Below are 23,669 nucleotides of genomic sequence, written 5' to 3'. Positions count from 1 at the left end.
GTGACCTACACTACATAGACCAGCATTAAGTTCTTTAAATTTTCGACCTACTCCAAACATGAATATGTCGGATCATAACGAAACTCAAAGCAACGTAATGAATAAAATTAAACAAAATGTGAAGTATAAACCAAGGCATAAGTTAATGTGGCTTGCTTTAGCAGAAAAATGGTGGATATATTTCCAGAATGTTGTTATGTAGAAAATATATATAATAGAGGAATGCACTTTTTAAGCCATTGGGTGTAATGATAAATCAAGCAAATTCCTTTAAAGTTAGTACAATTTTTTTTCCAAAATAGGTGTATCTAAAACTAATTAATGCAAAACTTTACCCGGTTTTTTTTTCTCTTCCTCTTTTTTAATATAAAGATTATCTTTGTGTTATATTTCAAATAAGAAATCAGTTCTTTTTAACATGATCATTAAATATGCTTAATCTAAATTTCAAAGTTCATGTAGATATTGAAATTTATCATACAGATTTCGACAACAAATCATCTGTCGCAAATTTAAGTCAGTCAAACTTAAAGAAAGGTATTTTTAAAAACTTTCTTTCCTCTTAAATTATTAACATTTAGAGCTCGCAATAGAATGCACTATTGTATTCTTACATACATTTTTTTTCAATGGGCAAATAACCGTTTTTTTTTAAAGAAAAAAGAATGAAACAGCGTTAAAATCAATGATTAAAAGAATGATAATAATAATAAAAAAACAGCTGGTGACTTAACATTGTTTAACCAGTGTCACTAAGATCATTTATTTTTATTTAGCCTCACTAACTGATCGTAGACGTCTAATTAATTCTTAAGACAATGTCTCCAGACGAGCGTTCACCAAGGCACGTGCTTAAGCGGATATCTTCAAGAAATCAAGTCACTATACAAATTGCTCGTGTAATTACGTTCGAGTAAAAAAGGACAATTAGAGCCGCTATGTTTGTACTGCCTCCATTGATGTTATTCACAGTATTGGAATACCATCCATTATTTCGTTCATGAAACGAAACGACCTTGAGATAAAATAAATAGTCTTGTAATGGTCTCGTGTTTCCTGGAAGAAACATGTTACTGTATCACTTCTCCTCCATTAAAAGCGAAAGCATCTATTGTGAATAGGTAAATTAGATAGTTGGTTGCAAACTGGTTCGCCAGGCGTCGCTATGAATCGCGTACCAAACAATCAGCTGCGGTTGACTTCACATTGGGTCGGGACCTTCCGAAATAGCTTGAATGTTTTCGTAAACACGATGATGCTTCGTGATTGACCCATGACATGCTAAATATATGCCTTAACCGGAATTTACAATTCCTCTCCGCTCTTTTTGCATGAGTTGACACTCACGATTTTCTAAAGTGGGAATGAACGGCATGTCTCGATTAATGCCAGTTTGCGAGGAAGAGATATTAGGATTTCACTCGGTTCAAGCTTCTTTATGCAATGTTGAGAAATTCGCTCATTATGCTTTCCTAATTTCCGAAGAATCCGCAACTTGCACATTCTATCAAATAATGAGAAACGTCAGCGGTCCCTTCAGACGTTTGTTAGAATGCATTTAATAATTCATATCGACTTAATTGTCACATAATTTGAAATGGGATACGTTTCGAATGAAAAATACACTGGTAATTACTGTAATTTGTTGAATAGAAATTCGATCGAACGAAAGACTGCTCAGCGAGGAAAAAACTGAATATTTAAAAGGAAAAACCGCATATGCATGTATTTTGGAATTTTCTAATTTTTTTATAAGCTTTATTTTTATTTCCATTTTGTTATTCATGCATAATAGACTTACTCTATAGCTTTTAAAGTGCTGTTCTTTATTATCATGTATTTTATGTTTTCTGATAAAGCTGATGCTTCATCAGAAAAAAAGATCATTTTTTGTTTTTGTTTTGTGAGTAACCTGCATTAACCTATAAAAATAACGTCTCAAAAAAAATAAAGTCATAATTTTTTTTTCTTTTTTAAGTATGAATTAGAATTTTGAAAAAGTATTTTTTTAAAGGTTAGAATCAAAATACTGGATTTCGAAGAACTAAAATTGATTAAAAGTAATGATTAAAAAAATTACTGCTTAAATATTAAGAAAGTTTCCTGTTTCCACCTTTTTTAGACATCCAAATTACGAAATACGAATTCTAGAGAATAAAAAAATTCTATAGATATTTTTCATTTAATAATGAGAGGCGAATAGGAAGTTTTTCTGGGAATAACATTAATGAAATGCTTATCAAGACATGCGAAGACTAGGAAAAAAATAAGTTTTTGAATTTTGATTGAGGGGGAGAATTTTTTTTTTAATAAATTGTAATGCAAAAATGAAAATGAAAAATTGAAAACTTCATTAGTATATACTTTAATGCCACACTAGACAATACTAGAAGTCTTATCTATTCTCCTCATATAGAGGGAGAAATCATCATGAGTCATATTTTTGTCTAATGCATATTATGGAACTTGTTTTGAATCCTACCTATGTGTAATTGTCTTCTCAGAATTATTTAGTTTTAAGGAAATACTGTCGAAATGTTAAAATCTTATTGCGTTTTGAAATTAAACTAAAAAGATTTTCCTTACTATTATTATTTCCTTCTCCCCGTTTACAAAACTTTTTTTTTTTTTGTTAAAAGTCTTGGGGCAAGTAGTTCTTCACCTTATTCAAACACTTTTTTCAAATGATCATAGATATGATCCACATCCTAGCTTATTCATTCATTATAAATATTTTCAAAGCATTATAATCAAAATATTAAATCAGCGGATATTCATATTATTGATACATCATTTTAAGGAGATATTTCCAATTTGTTAACGGGAATAACTTCTTGAAAATATTGCGTGTATTTTGTTTCATACATTTTAGTTATTAAAAATGTAAATCGAGTGGATTTGATATTTGTATAAAAGTAATTTATGTGTTATTTTTAAAGTTAAGGAAATTTGGAAGAAAGAATTTATCTTTTTTATTTCCGCTATGCATTTAAATGATTTCCTCTCTCTCCTAAAGATTCATTTTCGTCCTACTAAATTAGCATCCATTTTAGCTTTACACTTTGAATTATTTTTGCATAAGAAGTTGATGATTATTATTGTCTAAAATCTGATTACGTGTTGGTATTAAATCGGAACAACTTGCGAAAACGAATGACAAATCATTTAAGGGAATCAATAAGTAAAGTATTTTATTAGTTTTATGAATGAAATTGCCTTAGAATATTAATAAAAGAACATTTTAATTTCAGAAATATGTCCAAGGTAACTAATCCAATTTATGGCATTAGACTACTACCAAAGTTTCAAATAAAAAAAAATTAAAAAAAAACCCTTACTGTTAATAACTTGAGATGTAATTTCATTAAAGATTCATTCATGAGAGAAGAATGACAAAATACTATTGAATGAAATACTATTTAATAATAATAATTATTATATAAATCGAAATTATATATATATTTATGTGGAATTTTTCTAATAGAAAAACTTCAAAAACAAAGATTATAAGTTAATAATGATGATCTTCGATTTTATTGTTCATGAAAATTTGCTCCAATTACAAAATTTCAAAATTTCCAATCAACTAAAGGAATAATATTATTGAAAAGCTAACATATTAATTGCTCAATCAAAATTTGTAATTTTTCTTTTTTAGTTATTTTAATAACCATGGTTTTCTTTAAAAAAATAATAAATTAATGCTAAAAATTCTACATTTTATTAGAAATAGTCATTAAACTAAAGGAATTAATATCATTAAAGTTACCTCAAAATGTTTTTCAGGGATTTTATATAAATCATTTATATGATTTATGTTTCTTCAATTCTTTAATACTTCTAATTCAATATTCAAAATTGTGATACTAGCAGATTTATGATCATGTTCTATAAAGAAAAAAAATCTAGAATTGGCAGGAAATAAGATATTGCTCTAACGTTTATCTTATTAATTAAAGTTTTTTAAATTTAAATAAAAAATATAAATCGTGTTGAAATAAGGAAAATAATCTATAATCCTAGAAATTATTCTAAATTTCTGGCATAAATTTAAATTCTTTGTTAAATTCTTCGAACAAGAGGGATAAGAATTTTTTCTAACATTTAGATTGAACCTTATCTTAACTTCAATTCTTTTAAATATTATACCATAAAATAAACATTGTGGTAGCAATGCATATGAGTTTTTTTGGAATCATTTTTTAGAAATTTTTTCTAAAAAATCATAGTTTTATTAAGAGTGTTTACATTTAGCTATCCTGAATTAAATATTTTTAAAAAATAATTGCTCTTAAGTAATTTTGAGTTACTGTGTCTTTTGAGAGATTTTTTTTTTGCAACAATACTTTTATTTAAATAGTTTAATTATAACATTAAGGGATTCTTTTTGTTATTGTTGTTGTTGTCCAAAAAATTTATTACATTGGGTCACAATTAATCGTATTGATTGGACTCCTTAAGTCAGTTTTAAATCAATGAGATTATCATCCTGAACTAGAAGAACAACCGAAAAAGCAGTTATAAAAGCATTAGTAATCCTCTAAATTTCAAAACAAAATAATTATAATAACAAAAGAACATTAGAAATATCAAGTATTAGTTCAAAAGAAATAGAAAAATATAATTGTGTGGTTTTTATTTTTTCGTATACGAAGCACTTTTTACGTCACGAATACTTTCTTATTGATACTATTTTGCTATACTCTAATAATTTGCGAATATCTTCCCACTATCTATAAATGATTGTTGATTGAATTTTAATGTTGTACCAAATCTGATACTAGCTGCTTCCAAAACATCATCTTAATTTTATTAATGTGTGCGTATTTTAAATTTAACACTTTTAAGTTCTGGCATTTAATAAGAGTTTAGAATAATGAAGCAAATTAACTATTTATTTTTTTATTTTGTAAAGGCGATTGTATGTAAAGTGTATTTAATCAGAAAATATTTCTTAAATGAACTTAGAACCTTCCCAATAGAGTTTATGTAAGAATAATTTTTTTAACAAACTATATTATTTCTTTAGTTTAAGATATTAAACTACGATTAAAACTATTTACTTCGGAATGAAATGGGATATAAATAATAGTACAATTCTTATTTGCGTATTTTGTTTTAATTACATGAAAATACAAAATGCAATATTAAAATTGTGATGTCTTTGTCAATTTTTGTTTTTGCATTCCCCCTCCCCCTGAAATATTTTTTTTCTTTTGTATTTTTTTTCCAAAAACATTGGTTATTTTCGAGTAGATAATTTCCACATACTATTTTTATGATTTTTATTTAAGAAAAAAATAGGTCTTATTGAAATTTAACTGTCTCTGCTTAAATACAAACAACAAAACGTTTTAGTTAGATCTAAAGTTTTAAGTCAAGTTTATTAAACTCAAAAGTAAACAAAGATCAAATAAGCAAGATCTGAGTTTGAGGGGCAGAAATATCAAAACCTCCTATTTTTGAAGAAGCGAGTGTATTTGAAAAAGTATAAATGTATAGGTAAATAATTACACTTTAAAATTAAATCGCACTTATACATTTTGTAGTTCTTTCGTTATCATTGTATTTCATAGTTTAAGGTAAACCTTGATGCTTTCTAAACCCGCAGGGTGAGTGCCAATATTTCTGAACCTTTCTAAAGCCATTTTTCTTTTATTAGTGCAATTTCTTTACTTATACTGGATCTGCAGCATTCCCGAGAATAATTTCAAAAACTAATTTTTTTCGCAACGTTTCCATACCAAAAATTCCGTGTTCGAGGGCAATATAGCACAACTGATGTGTCGTTCAGAATCAATTTCAATGAGAAAATGGAACACTTTAAATCAGATTTCTTTCATCATGAAAGGGAATTGAGAGGAATGACATATTATAAAATTAAAGTGATTTAAAAAAGTAACAAACATTTGTATTTACAAATAAAATAGTATGTTTTGAAGAAACGATTTCGAATATTTACCACTCATCTTCACATTATACGATTTTAATATACTGCCTTCGCTGTGAATCTGTAACCATGACAAAGATAAATCTGTAAGAATTCATCAGATATTATTTAATATTTGGCAGTGAATGTAAAAATTGTTAGTCAATTAAAGATAAACACCTTTATTATGCTTTGATATGCTTAGTTAATAGTAGACTCCTTACCTATTTTTTTTTCTCTTTTTGGACCAAAATATTTAAATTTTTTCTTAATATCCATCATTTTTAGATAAAATGTCTTTTTTGATAATTAAAAGTTACCCAGAATAGTATAAAACAATAATTTATATGGTAAATAAATGGTGTCTAATTTCTCATTATACGTTTACTGAAAAAAGTCGTACTTAATTTTTGAGATGTAACATTGTTAAACGGAATTAAATCGGAATCTAAACAAAGAAGTAACTTAATTTGGGGCTTTAAATGATAAGTCTTAAAAAATAATGTTTAAGTGTAGTTTTCCATGTAAAAAAGAATAGAAACACTACCTAATTTCCCTTATTATTGGTTAAAAAAAGGACATGAATATTAATTTTCTTAGAGAAGTGATATTTATAGGTATTAGGCCTATGAATCCGATGATATTTGCAGGTACTGTATTTTTGGTTAAAACTTGATTTGCAAGCATAAGTTCATGTGACTTTATTTTCGAACATAATTCTCTATGAATTAAAGTGTTATTTGCAAATTTTGTCATATTCATAAGCATTTACAAGCATATGGAACTTTTTTTTGTCCTTGACATTATTTGTAATATTATTAAAAGAGATATCAGTATTACTATATGATTATTATGAGAGATATCAGTATTACTATATGATTATTATGAGAGATATCAGTATTACTATATGATTATTATGAGAGATATCAGTATTACTATATGATTATTATGAGAGATATCAGTATTACTATATGATATCCCGTTGAACATACGCAATTCCCATTTAATTTGGTTTCCAATAATTTGATTTATAATTTGCTAGACAAAAAAATGTTTCCCAAATCTTTCAGTGATAAGAATGAATCTATGGCAAGTTATCGATAAAAATCAAATTTTCAATCATGCCAAACTCTATGTATTGCATGACGTGTTGCAAGTTCTTTGCAGTTATCCAGAACCTAAAGTTCAAAATTTATCTGCTTAAAACCTATTTGGAAAAAAAAATTAACTATCTCCAGGTAAAAAAATTTTACAAACGAGATAGAGAGAGCCAAATGAAGAAAATTAAGAAACTCTATAATATCTTTCTTTACAAATCAAACCCGTTCGATTTTAATGTATCTGGTTACTCATCAAACAGCCACATATTCGATTCCAGCCAACAGGTTTAGATCTTTTCTCTCCTTCACAGCTGCATGATTAATCTGTTTAAGAATTTGAATTTTGGAATGATTCAGTTTATAACCGTGAAATTCAATATTTTATTTTATTTTTCTCCTTTTCCAAAGTCTAGTTAATTTTGGGGCATATTTAAAATTACCCCCATTCTTCCTTCCTTCCTTCCCTCTCTCCATTATTTTCATTTGTCCTAAATTTAAAAAGTATAAATGTTTGTTTCAAAAACTTTTCATCCGTTTTTATAGAAGAACATTTGAGCTATGCAGAATATAGAATACCTGTAAATAATGTATTATCTGAAGAAACCGTACCTGCAAATAACATTCAAAGCAATAAACTTCTCCATACAAGAATTTTCAACAATGCATTAAAAAACAGTAAATATTTATGGAAATAATAAGAAAAGTTTGAATCTAAGCGCAGAAAGGAAGTATTTTCACCGAGAATTACATTAAAAATTTTTTATAAAAAATATTGAAATTAGAGAGAAAAAAATACACGATGACAATTTTGTTCTTAAATGGCAAAAAAACATTTTTATTAGCAGGTATTTTATCTTTTCTATCTTTGGTGACCAATTTCGTTTGATTTTATTTAATGAAATTAATTAAATTAAAAGTTAAAAAAACAATATAGAAGTTCATTTTACAGTGATCCCTGGTCGCCCTCCTGCCAAGTATTGACAACGTTTGTGCGAAGCTATTATTTGCAGTTATAAGATGAAAACCAGTTTGAGTGTACTGTACCTTGCAAATAACATATTTTTGATAAATACTGAAACTTCAAATTACGCTGTCCGTTTTATAAAATAAATAATAAATCCATTTTATAAAATAAATAATAATAAATATTTTCTTACATTGAAGCAAATTGTTGCACAAATTGATCTTACCTGAGCTTGTCTGTAAAAGATAATAGATCATTAGTTCCTTCTTGTACTAAGCATATACCTTCAGCCAATGATTTCCATTTTTTTTTTCTTTTTGCATTTTGAACGACGAATCCCTCCTCCCCACACGCGTTTCTAATTTTAATAAAAAAATATTCATTTTCTTTATTAAAAGTTTTCCTTTCTAGTACATTATATCTTTTTTTTTTCTCGTTGATATAAATAAATGAAATAATCTTCGTGAACTAGAAGGGAAGAATTGTTTCTTCAAAACTACTCTATCTTTTACAATGAAATCTTTTTGTTTGAGTACTTACAACTGGCATAGTAAATAAATAAATAAAATTATTCATAAGAACACTATCGATAACGCTATGGAAAAAAAAGTTAATACGTTTTTGAAATGAATATTAAGAATGACGGAATTTATTTCCTTGGCCATAACATAAATCAAACAAGAAAAAGGGGCGAAAACTTTGTTTTGAATATTATACTTAAGTAATGTTAAAGGAATTCATGAAAAACAGAGCATTCTGTTAATATTAAGTCAAACTGAAAATGTATTTATTCGTGTAATTTCATTAAAAATATTAATGAAAGAATTTCGAATTAAGAATTTCGTTTAAGTAATGTGGTATTTCAAGCAGAATAATAACTTTTTGTCATGCTGTTAGATTTTTTTCATATAATCGAGAATCAAATGTATTGTATAATTGTGTAGGCAACTTAATGTAACAAATATAATAAGGATAAATGAGCTCTCGTCATTAATTAATAATCTTGAATCACATTCATTGTTTGTGTAGAATTAGTTGCAAAAGAACCTGAGGATATTTTTGGTATTTTAGGAACGTCAAATGATGATTAAAAAAAAGCCCTAAGATATTCTTCCGCCTGCCAAAGCGTCACCACAAGTAAACGAGAGAAAATGCTTTTCCCCGAATAACAGACTTTCTGTTGCAAATCGATCCTCAAATCATTATTATTAGGGGCTTCCGAACGTCGCATGCGGTGCCCGAATTTAGAATCACCTGATCAATTTTAATCAATCACCTTGTCAACTTCTGACGTTTGTCCCCGGTGAAACAAAGTTACATTTTTAATAACAGGGTATGGATCTGACTACAACAGGGGAACGAAACAAACTAGAGAGGCAAAATAAGAAGGGAGAAAAAAAAAAGAAAAGCAAAAAGGCCCACTTGCCAATGCGGCATACCAACGCAGTGGTGGCCTGATGTGAAATGCAACGTTTTTGGTATCTCCCTCCCTCCTCCACCCTTACATCCATCCACAACCAACACTTGCACAATATTTCCCGCGTCGCCAAACTTAAAGATGACGTCGCCAGTAATTAGACCAATTTGGCAGAAGTAAAAAGCGAATAAAAAATGAGCTAAGCCCCGACATTTCGTGGGAAAACATAGCATTCCTTCCTTGCCCAATATATCATGTTCCGATTCGTTTCTACCTTTACATTCCTAGTAATTCCAATCTCTGCTTAATAATTCCGTATGTTGTTATTATTACAGTTTTTTCTTTCTCTTCTCCTTCTAGGTCGGACGGATCGGACCGCCTAGGGACGAAAACGTGGCGCTGAGGGGGAAGACAGAAACACAGGAGGGGAAAGAAGTGGAGTCCAGTGAGTGAAAACAGCCTCGAGGCGGTGAATCGAAGTTGTGCCACTAATTACCAACGTTTGCGCGCTGGCAAATCTTCGGCTATTTTTTCCTTCTTTTTTCTTCCTTTTTTTTGGGGAGTCCTAGAGAGGACCTCAGTCCTGCACGGTGCGTCGGGTGGATTGCATCTGCTCGTGGAGGCATAGCACAACACCCGCCTCCAGAAGAGCAGTATCTCTTTTATAGTCACTTCCCCTCCCCTCAACTGAGATCGTCTATCTCATCAAAGTGAATATTTTCCTTCGATTCCTTCGCCCCCCCCCCTCCCTTTCTTTTTGAGACTTGCTGCAAAACCTTGAAAAGAAAAAAAGATGCCCATTCATTGATGTGTCTGCTTTGCATCTCTAGTTGTGGATAATTGGTGCTTTCTTCCATAGGAAACTAACTGCAGAGGATTCGTCAACAATTTGCCTTTGTACTTAGCAAGACCGCTGGATTTGCCATTTAAGGATGAATGTTGCATGTAGCCTCTAGGAAGGAAAAGCAGATCAACATCTGCAAGGGAAAATTTTACGAGATAGACATATTTTTCAAAATATGATTTTTTAAGAAAATCATTGATTTTTAGCTTTCTTTTAGCAAAACCAGTACCTTACAAATTATATAAGAAAATAAATAATAATGGAAAATGCTTTAAAATTAATGAAAATCATTCTTTGACGCGATAATTTTTTATTCAACATTTGATTCTGAAATGAAGGCCTGTTTGAACTTGAATACTTCCGAAAATTAAAATAAATAAAGCAATAAAATTATTTATAAAGAGGAAACTGTACGTATTTCCATATTGATTACTTCATTAACAAATTTATTATCTAAAATTTTGATGAACGCACATTTACAGAATAAATCATTCGTTGTTTTCAAATAATTGAAAACTTCATTATTAAAATGCAAATCGCTAATGGTTGATCTCGAAGATTAATTGCTTTTTTCGTCCATTATGTCATATGACAATCTATTATACGAAAAATAAAAGTGTGCTGAAAGCCTTACTTTCAAGGTCATGTTTTCTCCATTTTTCTCTGCCAATTTCAAATCATTAATAGCAAGAAAGCTACAAAAGAAATGAGCCAATCTACACTTGCGTTTTTTTCGAAATAAATCGATGAGAAATGAACAATTTACTACCACAGAATTAACTTAAAATGCTCAACACATCTGTGACTTAAATTAGGGTCAAAGTGAGCACTCAAGCAGTTATAAACAATCACGTATGACGACTGACACTTGATGGAAGTTGTAAAAAAATGATTCTCAGATGATTTGAAGTTTAAGGAAAAACAATGAAGTTGAAAGTCCATTTTGAACCCGCTTTTTAAAAATGGTAACAGTATCAAGCCCCCCACCTCAGCTGTCATCCACTTCGATGTTGGAGACAGAAGAAGTGGATGTGACAAAAATGGACGGACTGTTAGAAAAATTGAAGTCAAGCATGGTAAGCAACTTTTATACAGTTCAATTTTATTTTAATGTTAGCGTGTATGCATGGATTTTTTTAAATATATATATTTAAAATATTATTATATGTTTCGACAACAGTTTTTCATAAACACAATATTATATTTTAATTCGGCTTTAAATTGAAACATGCATAGTGTGGGCAACGTGTAAATCGACTTCTATGAAATTTGTACCCTTACATAAAATTATATGTATATTCTAATAAAATAAATTAATTATTAAAACTGTAATTTAAAATTTATAAATTCCATTTGTGAAATGGAAATTTTTCACCACAGTGTTTGACTGCTATCATTCTTTGAAGGATGTAGAGCAATCATGGGATTAAAAAAACGCCTCATTCTTTTTGGAAAGAACTGGCATATTTTTTATTGAATGTCATAAAAAAAGAGAAAAATGTTAAGAAGAAACTAAAAAAAAAAAAATTCTTCAAATAATGGCGCATTTTATTCCATCTATCTAAGTAGGTGGCTCTTTTTGAAAATTGTCCATCTCGTCTATCGCAGTTTGGTTGCAGTAATTTCCTTGCACTTATTCGCTTTAAAAAAAAAAGTATCTTCGAGTTATCTACCTTAAGATCACCGATTAAAATATTCTAAAATAACATGGCTTTTAACTTGGAAAGGGGGAAGCGTATATAATAAAATTTGGTAATATGTTGCAGATATGTTCATAAAATGCTGCAGATATATACACACTTTAAATGCATATAAGCTGTTAAAAATTTTAATTCTAAATCAATTTAAAGAAAGTTTCAAAATTTTGGTGCTAAATTATAAAATTTAATGATATTTTTGTTTTCCTCTTATTGCATTGTTTCTATTACTGGGCTATGAATAAACAATTTAAAAAAATATTTAGTCAGGATACATAACATGTGCCTATTGTAGGTATTTCATTGACAATTTAATAACATTTAATTAATGTAAATTACTCGGTGCATATTATGCATATCTTCTTCAGCACATTAATTCCTTTATCAATCCAGAATTTTTAGAATAAAAAAAATTAAAATAAAATTATAGAACTTAAGTATGCTTTCAACATCCTCTATAAATAAAATCTTTTGAAATCTTGTGATGGTCTAGTTACTGACAGAACAATTGTAATGAAGTTGATATTTAAAACCACTAAATTTTAACTAAAAAAGTTTTATTCTTCCTTTATATAAAGTTAATTTTGGAACAATCTAGATATTTTCCTTAGAAAGCCTTGTTGCTAATTCTTAATTGCTCTTCACTTGTATTAATTATACTCATATGCTTTTGTTACTAGCTTCCCATCCACGAAGATATATACGTTCGGCAAGAATTTTCTCTTAAGTGCTTCGTTTACTAAGATCACCTTGAGCTTGCCCTTGAACCTGAATACGTGAGTCAAGCCCTTCCGGGTATAAGAATTTGCGTTTGTTTAAGTTAGCTAAAATGGTTTAAAATTCTTTTTTTTTATTATTTTTTTTTTTTTATTTTGTGGTACGTGTCCCTATATCACAAACTTGATATGTAAACTTACACACCTGATTTAAAGATTTCGGAAATGTAGAAAAATAATATTACTCTTTAAAAGAGATTTTAGCTTGATAACCTGCCTAGCTTACAAAATGCGCATTCCAGACGATATAAATGGTACATTAAAAAAAAAAAAAATTATTCAGAATTGCGATGCGAAGCTCATAAGCTAAAATTAATCTTATTTCCGTTTAAATTGAAATTTCTTTTTTTGTATATTTAAATTGAAAAATTAGCTCATGTTACTTCCGGAATCATAAAATATTTTCCCCTCCTCTTTTCGTTTCTTGACCCTTGATCTGTCATTAACTTTGCGCGCTGTAAATTTATTTGTTCAACAGTACGTCAAGATTTAATTTCGTAGAGGAAATATTTACATTTTCTTCGGTTTGGAAGAAATACAAAAAGTTTTTTTTATATTGTTTTTTAGTTTTTTTTTTATATAATATTTTTTCTTTGCGTAACATACAACTAATAGGAATAATCTTTCCGATGCATTTTAGATTATATTTACCTTTATTTTTATTTTTAGTATAATTTCTCGTCTAATTAAAATTTCTGTTGCAGAAATAGATGATAAAGAAATATTGCAAATAAGCAGAAATGAATGTTTATTTTTCCCAGTTTTTTTTAATATTCTTTTTGTAAAAATTTATATTAAAATACAATGAAATTTAAAAGAGGTATTAGTCAATTTAAAATTTAAATTATTTTTTCTTTCTTCTTAAATGGATTTAAGCAGTTTTTTATTAATCATTCGTTAGCATTTTCTTTTAAATGTAACGACTTTAAAATCAAAAGATTTTAAGTTCAATTGAGCCCATCCCATTATTTATAATAGAATATTGGACCGAATGAAAAGCCATGGTCACTCATTCATTCAACATCAGATAGAGTGAAGCTTTGAAGAGTTGGCACCTGTCCCTCGATTTTTGAAAGTCGGATGAATTGCCGAAAGAGAGAAAAATTTGAAACTGAAAACTCGTAGTGGAAAAATAACAGGGTTGTAATAAATATAATTATGTTGAATTATTCGCAACCAGGTTCCCTGCTTTCGTTATTGATATATTTTCTTTATTATATATAATATTGAGGAATGGGAGAGCATGACATCAAATTCCACTCTGATTCTCATGATTTAACTTTTTCTTGAAACTTTTTTGGAAAAGTGTATTAAGGTAGTCTCCCTTAATGAATTCAGCAGAGCAATAATTTGGAACTTGCAAAGATTATATAAATTAATCTATTATTATATCTTTATCGCTGTTAGTTCCAAATCTAAAATTTTGTCAAAATAACGTGATATTTGTTATTCTAATGCGCTGGAAATTTTACTGATGAGCAGAATGCGCAAGGAAGAAATGTGCCGCGTACATCATTTAATTTAGATATAACATAAAATAATGTGTACGGCTAATCGAGTCCTTGTTATTGAAATTCCTCCATTCTGCTATTTATTTTCAGCCCACCAGTTTTAATCCGTAAAAGACAACAATTAGATGTAAGTAGTTGTTTGTCGATTTAAGCATCATAGTATGAATAACAGCTAAAAAGATACGCAGTTGAATAACAGAATCGAAAATGCAACAATAAAAAGAATAGTTATATATTTGTCGGATCATTTGAAATGTTATCAAAGTGAATGGTGAATTCCTAATCACTCTTAACTACTTATGCAAACCGATTTGGAAAATATTGCTTTTACAAATACAAAAACTTTTTATTTCCTTATTGTTCTTTAAAATAGTGAATTTCAGGGACTTTATCCAATAAGAATTTAAATAAACTTTCTATAATTGTATTGATACGTTTATGTAAACGTTCTGTGGAAAATTTTGATTTCATTATATCCAAATTTCTGACAATTTCTGATTTAACATTATTATGAAACAATTGTATTTTATTTGCATTAACAAATATAGTATAATTCTTTACTGGAATATTTTTCTTTTTGAATACAGAAGATGGAAATAATAATAAATAAAAAAAAAAGATTTAAGTGAAAATGATCCCATCTTTTAGTATAATTTGCCCACATCCCTTACCCTTTCCCTACGCACTCACTGTCTTTGCCATTTCTGTTATTTTGTCCGAGAAATGTAGATTAATTTTTTTTTAAAGCAAGTTAAAACTTATCGATTTTGCAATCAGAGACTGTACTTGCGTCGTAATTAAGTGGTTCCAAAAATATGTTCCTAGAGCCTTCATCAAAACAGAAGTGTTAATTATGAATATTGTGCGCTTCAAAAACCAGGAATTTTATTAATAAAAGAAGTCCCATCGCAGAGGAATTTCTGCGTTGATTCTTCATTCGTAACAAAATAATTCGTAAAAAATTCGTAAAATTATTCGTAAAAAAATAAACTAGTATTATTTTTGTATCATATCCATGAGGAAACACTTTTAGCTAATATGTCTGTATAGTGGTAAAATTATGTTTCATATGATTTGAAATAAGAATTTTATTATAATTTAATCACAAAATTAATCAACTGCTTGCAGTTCTTGAAAAAACAGTTTCCATTGAATTTGATAAACACCATTGCTCCAATGCATTGGATGAGATTTATAAACAATCAATCCTCTTGCTTATTTTTCATTGACACGTTTTCAATATAAATACGTTGAAATATAACATAGTGCTCAATATAACGTTGTTTCTCTTAATTTTGTAATCAATGACACTATTAAACTTTTAATTTAAACTGATTTTAATAAATCTTTTATTTGTTTCATAACGTTTATATGCTGGCATACTGTCATGCATGATGAAAAAAATCATTTAAAGCTATCTATAGGCTAGGCAGATGGATTTAGAGCTACTAAATTTAGAAATAAGCTTTTACTTAATTATTAAATTCTTAAGTAATTATTATACTACAATTTTATTATTTAATTTCCAAACCGGTTTTTATTTAATTTAAAAAAAAAATCAAAAATATCTTAAATATATTTTGAAACACTACTTTTTATTATTTTTACTGTTTGAATTATATTCCCATACTTTGCGTCAATATTAAATACATTTCTTTTGCGTACATGTTACCGCTGCTATTCTATAATCAAACGCAAAATTTAAAAATAAAATGAAGATGGGTATTTCAAGCCCAAAATATTATCTTGCAATAATGTTTGAATTAGAGATTTAAATCGTCCTCCACTTTTTTTTGTTATAAGTATTTGGCAAATAAGTTACACAAGTAAGTACTACAAAGAAGAAACATGGAATATCCATGAAAAAACGTATCATTATATTTCGATTTACAAAAATAATTTTTCTTTCAATTTTTTTTTTTTTTTTTTTTTTTGCGTTATTTTTAATGTTTTTTCTACTGTATTTTATGAAATGACTTCAGTCATAATGAGGAGGGAAAATATGTGGAAATAAAAAAAAAAAAAAAAAAAAAAAAGAAGCCCTGAAAATTTATTTTTAAGTGATTTCTCACTACTTATAAATGTTATCTTTGTCGCAATTCAAGCATTTAAGACTATCCATTAGTATGGGTTTTTCCGGAGAAAAACTGACCGTCTTGTAAAAAAACAAAGTCACTGGAAAAAAAATCCTACTATGCAGGTTTGACTCCAGAAGAAGAGATAGAAGAACCAGGCCTGATTGGAGACTGGCAGGCACATGAAAAGTCATGAATTCTATTTTACGACTGTTCTCGTCGCCCTATGATAAAAGAATCCAATTAAAAGTTAATTGGTAGTATTTTTTCCGAGACTGTCCAAGGATTCCATTCGTATTGAGAAGTGAGGAAATATTTAGGTAGTCCGGCTCTTCAAATGCTCCGCGTCCCCTATAGCGAATCGAGGAGTCATTCGAATTCTCGAACCGTTTGCGTTACAAATGACATCACATTTTTCATCGAACACAGCTACAAAAACAGATATCCAGAGCCGAACGATTTGAAAAAAAAAAAAAAAAAAGTAAAGAAAGAAATTAAAAAAAAAAAAGCATAGGAGGGAAGAGAAAATGAACAAAAGTAAAATACTCTTCCACCCGCCAAGTCGTGAGCGAATGGAATTTTTTTTCTTGTGTCGTTACTTATTTTCTTTTTAATGTCAGTGCTTTTATTTTCTAAAGCCAGAGTGCGTGTGGAATACTTGGCGTGCTTTTCCTTCACATTGTAGCTGAAGCTAGGCCTAATTGCGGAGTGCCCGAAGGCCTTTTACCTGCATTCTTGAGCTGCGCGGCCGGATCGGTTTTTTTTCACACCTCCCTTAAGGATGTTAGAATACGGCTCACTAGAAAAACGTTTTTTCCAGTCCTCAGTTTACGTTAGTACCGGCACAGAGGTTAGAGTGGAGTTGTGTTGTACACAAGGAAAGGTTTTGGTAAATATTTCTGGATGGAATTGCATTATATCTCAGTGAGAGATGAAATTTTGCGACTAATGGACTATTCTTGCGGCCATTGGACATGTTTACTTGCCAGATGAATGAAAAGTAAGAAAAATCTCTATTGCGTATTAGAATATTTATTTCGCTAATTGACATTTCAATATATTTCCGCGATTTTCTCAAAAATTTCAGATATTTTAATTCTGCTTGATCATTGGACTGTTTTCACAAAATGTGCAAACAAAATGCAGTTTTTGCGTTTGAAAAGAGGGATCACATTGAGTTTTTTTCCTATTCTTAATATTATTTTTACTATTTTTCTACTAAATAAATTCTTTTATTGCATATATATATGAATTCGAAAACGATGCAAGATTAGATATTTTTGTTGACATTTTTTTCATTGTTTTAGCATTTCTGTATAATTCTCTAGGAATCTTTTTCTCATATTTCCATCCTTATTTATCTCAATTTAATTTATTTTAGAATAAATTTATGATTTTGTTAAATTTATTTTCTTTATTTCGCTTTTAACCTTGCATTTCATTATTGAAATTTAATTTTAATAATTGGGTATTTTCTTTTGGAAATATAAAATGAATTTGATGAGATATAAAATATGATGATGAAAGTGAAAAAAATGAATGAAATGATGAATGATGATGAAATACTAAATTATATTTATCAATCAGCATTTGATATCTCAATCCCTTATATTGTTTAAATTTTTTAATTTGTACTAAATACATTTAATATTTATTAAATGAAATAATTTAATATTTTATACTAAATACATGTATCGAAATTTCTGCAATATTTAACAAAATTTTTCATGTTATTATTTTACATTTAATTAAAGATTTTTTTCTCAAAATTATACTAATCGCATGATTCAAAAATAAATAATTCAAAGAAATCACTTTTCGAAAGTTAAATCTTATATAAAGAACTATAAATATCAAATTTAGCATTTTTGTTTTCGGATATAAAAGTTCGTGCGAGTCACTAAATGATAATTCCTACCTACGTTCCTCTTCAATAAATTAATTTAGAACACGGTGACATTTAAAGCCTTACCAGTTATTTGAAGAAAGAAAAGATGTTACCATAATGAGATGCGTAATTGAAAAAGACGGTCATTTACTGGTAATAATTTTATTATGTTAGTGGTATAGAAGATGATAATTATTTGTCGTAGCTTTTGTTGTTGCATAATTACCTAAATAATAATGGGGTCAAAGAGTTATATTCACGAAATTTGAGTTTCGTTGTAAGTTAATTTACTGTTTACTATAAACTTTAGTTTAGTTTACTGTTATCTTAATTAGTAAGTTGAAGCTTGCCATAAATTTTCGTTTCATAGACATAATTTTAATTTTAAAAAATGTTTTATTTTCTATATTAACTAGGATCCCCCACCCCCACACATACACACACTAAACGTTTTACAGCGCTCACCTTGAATTGCTAAAATGAGAAAAAGCATATGCGATAAAGGAAAAGGAATAAAATTAATAACTATATTTTTGGTGCTATTTTATAAAGCGATATAATTTTAAAAAGCAATATAGTCTTGTTATTTTAACAATATTACTTTAAAGTTGTCATCTACGCATAGTTACTTTAAATTTTTTTTTCATTTAATAAGTTTAACTGCCCCGATTGAAATTTTAGAATTTATTATACGAATGAATGTAATTTTAAAAGCAGAATATTATATGCTAGACGCATATGTCGACTAGCTGATTGACTAGGAATACATTAAAATATTTAATTTCAGTTAAATCTAATTTTTATGATTTGATAAAGTTGATTCCTTCAACAACAATATAATATATATAAACAACTTTAATTTAAACATTTAAGCTCTTATTTTCATAATTTTGCATCTATTTTATATATTGTATGCATTAATTACCGAATGAAACTAAGTTGTTATGATATCACACTCATATGGAAAACGTAATTGTCCGCATCGTCTAGTATCTACCTCTATGTTATCATACTTCGTGCTTCTTCTCCCTCAATCAAATTAAAACCTCAACAACAGAACGAATTGTCTCATTTTATTTTCAATATATAATGAACACGTCCAACTTGAAGACTAATTTAAAAATATTATAACAAGCATATTTATTCAGCATACTGGATGTAATATTTGATACCTTAGATATCTTTTTTATAGATTACATAATAAAAGGATAAAATAAAATAAGAAAGCAAAACTTTGTAACGGCACTGTAAAAAAATATATGAAAAAATAAACAAAATCTTCACTCCTCAATTTTCGGTAATGGAAAGAAAAAAGCGTCGATCAGGTATTTGTAGAAATAAAATTAATTTTTAATTTTATTGAACACAATGGAAACATCGTTGCAAATTATGTATAAACATGTTTTTTAAAAATTGACAAAATTCAATTAGGATTTCACAGTCCTACAATTACCAAAGGAAGACGACAAAATTTTGCACACTTTTTTATCAAAATTCTAACTATGAAAAGTTGTCCCGAGATACATATTTTCACCTTTTACAGTATAATATATATATGTATATATGTCAAATTTGGTAGATCTAGAAACAACATTCTGCTCTGAAAGCATCAATGATTAATATCATAGCTAATTATTTTAATTATAGCTTGCTTGCAATATATTTATTTATATATGAAATATTTTCATTCAACACACGTGTGAACTATTTTTCATAGGATTTAAATTAATTCCGGTGTAAAGTATTTTGTAAAAGAGCAGCAAATTCTGCCTTGTCTTTCCATTCTCAAAAAACAGATATTCTTTAAAATTGTATTTTAATGAAAGAAAAGACTGTTAAATATTGCCAAAATAATGACATTCTTTTTTTGAGAATAAATTTAGGTTAACTTGCTTCAACACTTTTGGATGATATTCAAATTTTTATTTTCGCATCTTTAGCTATGGTTTGGTTTATATGACAAAATGTCTATTCTAATATCTGTGCTGATTTGAGTCTTAGGACCCTAATAAGAGCTGTCTTTAAAATAAACTGCAAACTTTTGCAAGATTAAGATGTTTTAATCATCAGGCGAAATATTCTTACCATTTAATTTCTTTGCTATTTAGAATGTATGGAATGGAATTTCATGACTCAATTTTCTCATTTTAAGATTGAAAAATAGAGAACTGAAAAGACCATGCCATTAGTTTATTGTTGAATTCATGATGACTAAAAATATATTTGAGATAATCATCAAAACATTATAGATTGATATGTTTGTATAAATGGAGAATTGTTCATAGCTAACTATCTTATGAGAATTTTTGTTAATTTAATATTTACTGATTGCATAATATTAAAATTTCCTGTTTAAATTTTTTATTTGAATCGGACAAAATCTATAACACATGAAATCATATTTATTTATTACATCTCAATGATCAATGCAACGAATGCATGTTTCCTAAGCAAATAATATTTATTATTAATGAAGACTGGTTACCGTAATCGATTTCAGCCGAGACATTGCATATGCTCTTTATATTGTCATCGTATGGAATTATATCATATATCTTTCTTTTCTTTGAAAGATGATAGTGTTATATGATAGTGGAGTAATCCATGAGTTTAATTTCATCATAGGTGATCTTCATACTTCAATCCTTTAATGATATAAAATTTGTATGCACATCTTTAAAAAATATTATGAACTTGAACAAGGTTAAATATGGCAAAGAGGAAAATACAAGTGAATTTTTATCGTCATGGAATGAAATAGTTTCGTCCCCGACATATTTTTTTTAAATAACTGGCTATTTCTTTTCTTTATTGTCAAACTTTCTGTCTCTGGAGCCCACAAAAACTTCAACTGCCATAGATCCCCCCTAGAGAAATTTAGCATGTATTCAAATATTAATTAAACAAATTATTTCTCAAATAACGAAATTTGTTAGTATTATTTTGTTTATACATTGTCCCAAGAATGAATGTAGATTAAAGTATAAAATAAAGGTTCATCTTCGAAAAATAAGAATGGGGTGAAATTTCTTTCAAATGTGTATAATTATCAACAACAGATGAAACACAAGTTAAGAGTTAATACATTAGAACACAACAACAACAAATGCTGATTTTGTTTGGAAAAAGAGAAAATTGAAGGTCTCATAATTATAGACAATATTTGTTTTATGGATTATATGTAAGGTTCAAGAACACGATTGCAAATGTTAGTATTTAATCGTGTTTCTATTACTTTTAATCACTTCAAATACACGGTATTCCATCGAAAGTACTAAGTTTTGCATTACTTCTGGGGACACCATATTTATTCTATCACTGCTTTGAAGTCCGTAGTGGAAAAATATTGGTGTCCATTTTCATATACTTTTCGTGCTGGTTGTTCTCCATTAGCTTTAAGTTAGGACAAAGCGATGACCACTCCATGATATTAATATTGGAGGTAATATTGATATTAATAGGAGATTGAACCACACATTTGTCAAGTTAGATACATGAAGAGACCTCCTATGCTGAAATACAGTTTGTTCCTTCCAGCAAATCCTGTAATTAAATAGAATGGTCCTTCAATATTTGCTGAAGGTTCTGGGAGTCATTTTCATGCTACAAATTGCCAAAAATGTTTGCCCATTAAATACAAAACCACTTCAAGTCATAACTGATCTTCCACCTTGTTGTTTTGAAACTTCTTGATTCACTTCTTAAATCACGCCAATAAAATATCCATTTGATCCATCCAAACTCCACTTTTTCTCATCATTACATATTGTTGACAGCCATTTATCACCATAAGACATTTTCTTTGCCCAGTTTAAACGTCCAGTTTGTGGTGTATTTTTAAGCATGGTTTCTATAATATTTTCTTGAAAGTTATTCGTTTAGATTCCAGTATTCTTCTAAGAATGTATTTTTTGACATTCCATATTTAGATTCAATTTTTCACAATTAAATATTTTTTCCTAGATGTCGTGCTTAGAATGATTCTGTGACCGCACATAGATGACATTATTTGTCGATTATGTCTTTCTTGCCACACAATTTGCCACTATTATGCAAAATTCTGTAAACACTTTTTTAAAAATCTCTTTAAAATCTTGGATATATCTTTAGGATGATTACCTTTAACTTTTAAATCCAAAACTTTGATGATCTCTTTCTTTCGAAATCTCTTTACCTCTAGGCATTTTGTCAAATTTATATATATATATAAAAAAAAGCTGAAGCAATATTCCAAAACCATTAAAAGTGAGGAATGCAGATGATAAATGCTATCAAGAAATGTAAATAAAACATCATCTGCCGAAAAAAATATTTAATAATATTTCCAAGTAATTTCAAAAATCTATGTCTGAATCATTTCTGAAAATAACATGAAAGGTATTTTAGCGTGGGATGTCATTTTTAATGTGTGTCTATATTTTTTGTGATAAGTTATCTGTTGGTATATTTTCTCTAAATTTAGCTGTGCTTTTTGAATAATAGACGGAATGTTTGGTAAAGTAATCATAAATTGTTAAAAATTTTCTAATTGGATTTTTAATCAAAAATTAATCAAAATGTTAAATTTTTTCTCAATAATTTCAAGCATATTACTGCACAAAAATTCTTCATGCACATTGCTCTAAAAATTTTTAAAAATAGTTTTTTTTTTCAACTATGCCAATTTTATTTTTGAACAATTTAGCTTTTTTTAATTGTAATGCATTTTTCTCTAATACTTTTCATTGCTTTAGCTAGTAGATTTATACGCACCCGTGTTCCATCAATATTAAATATTTTCTTTGTGTATCTACATGCTATCACTACTATATAATTAAAAATTTTTTTAATTATTGTTAATTATATAGTAGTTAATAGTATAAAATATTTCCTACAATGTTTCGCATTCGTCATTTAAATATCCTTTTAATTTTTTAATTTTTTTTCAGAAGCAAATCTTAATTATATTAGATTTTAATTGATTACGTATATAAGATTTTCTCATTTGGCCGTTTGTTTTAACAATATTTAATTTTTTTATTTAATTAGATAGTGTTTTTCTAAAAGAACATAAAAGAAATTTCTATTCTTATGCAATCTTATTTTATGTTTCATACATGAAAGTGTTTGATAGTATATATAATACAGTGAAAACATGGAAATGAACTGGTAGATGACTGATAGACAATAAAAAAAATTATGTTCATAGAAAACTGTAAAATAATCAGTCATTCTTACACCAAAGGTGTCAAATGGTTCAAATAAATAAAATCGACGATAACGTATGTCGTTAAAAAAGCTATCGGTTTTTAAAATTCATTTTGAAAGGGGAAAAAAAAACATGTATTTCGAAAGAAAAAAGAAACAATATAAAAGAAAATAAGAACCATGTTTGCATAATTCTTTTTTCAATACTCTATCTTTTAAGTATAATCATAGTTTTCACTTTTAAGAAGAGAATTCTTGTTTCATCTAACATGCTGACTTTA

General features: G+C 28.1%; 1 protein-coding gene across 2 annotated transcripts in view; it reads left to right on the top strand.

The window, feature by feature from the left end:
* LOC129962896 (uncharacterized) overlaps positions 1-23,669 on the top strand; it is a 109,885-nt gene that overhangs the window by 37,387 nt on the left and 48,829 nt on the right. The window contains exon 2 of one of the 2 annotated variants that reach the window (XM_056076898.1): positions 9,771-11,330. In XM_056076898.1, coding sequence (XP_055932873.1) covers positions 11,217-11,330 — 114 coding nt within the window. In that variant the 5' untranslated portion in view covers positions 9,771-11,216. Of the gene's footprint in view, positions 1-9,770; positions 11,331-17,164; positions 17,314-23,669 lie in introns of those variants that run through there. The other variant, XM_056076910.1, reaches the window with a different exon arrangement.

This window comes from Argiope bruennichi, chromosome 1, assembly GCF_947563725.1.
Source record: "Argiope bruennichi chromosome 1, qqArgBrue1.1, whole genome shotgun sequence".
Lineage (NCBI taxonomy): Eukaryota > Metazoa > Arthropoda > Arachnida > Araneae > Araneidae > Argiope > Argiope bruennichi.
The sequence above is the reverse complement of the archived record's forward strand: the minus strand, read 5'-3'. Positions and strand labels throughout refer to the sequence as shown.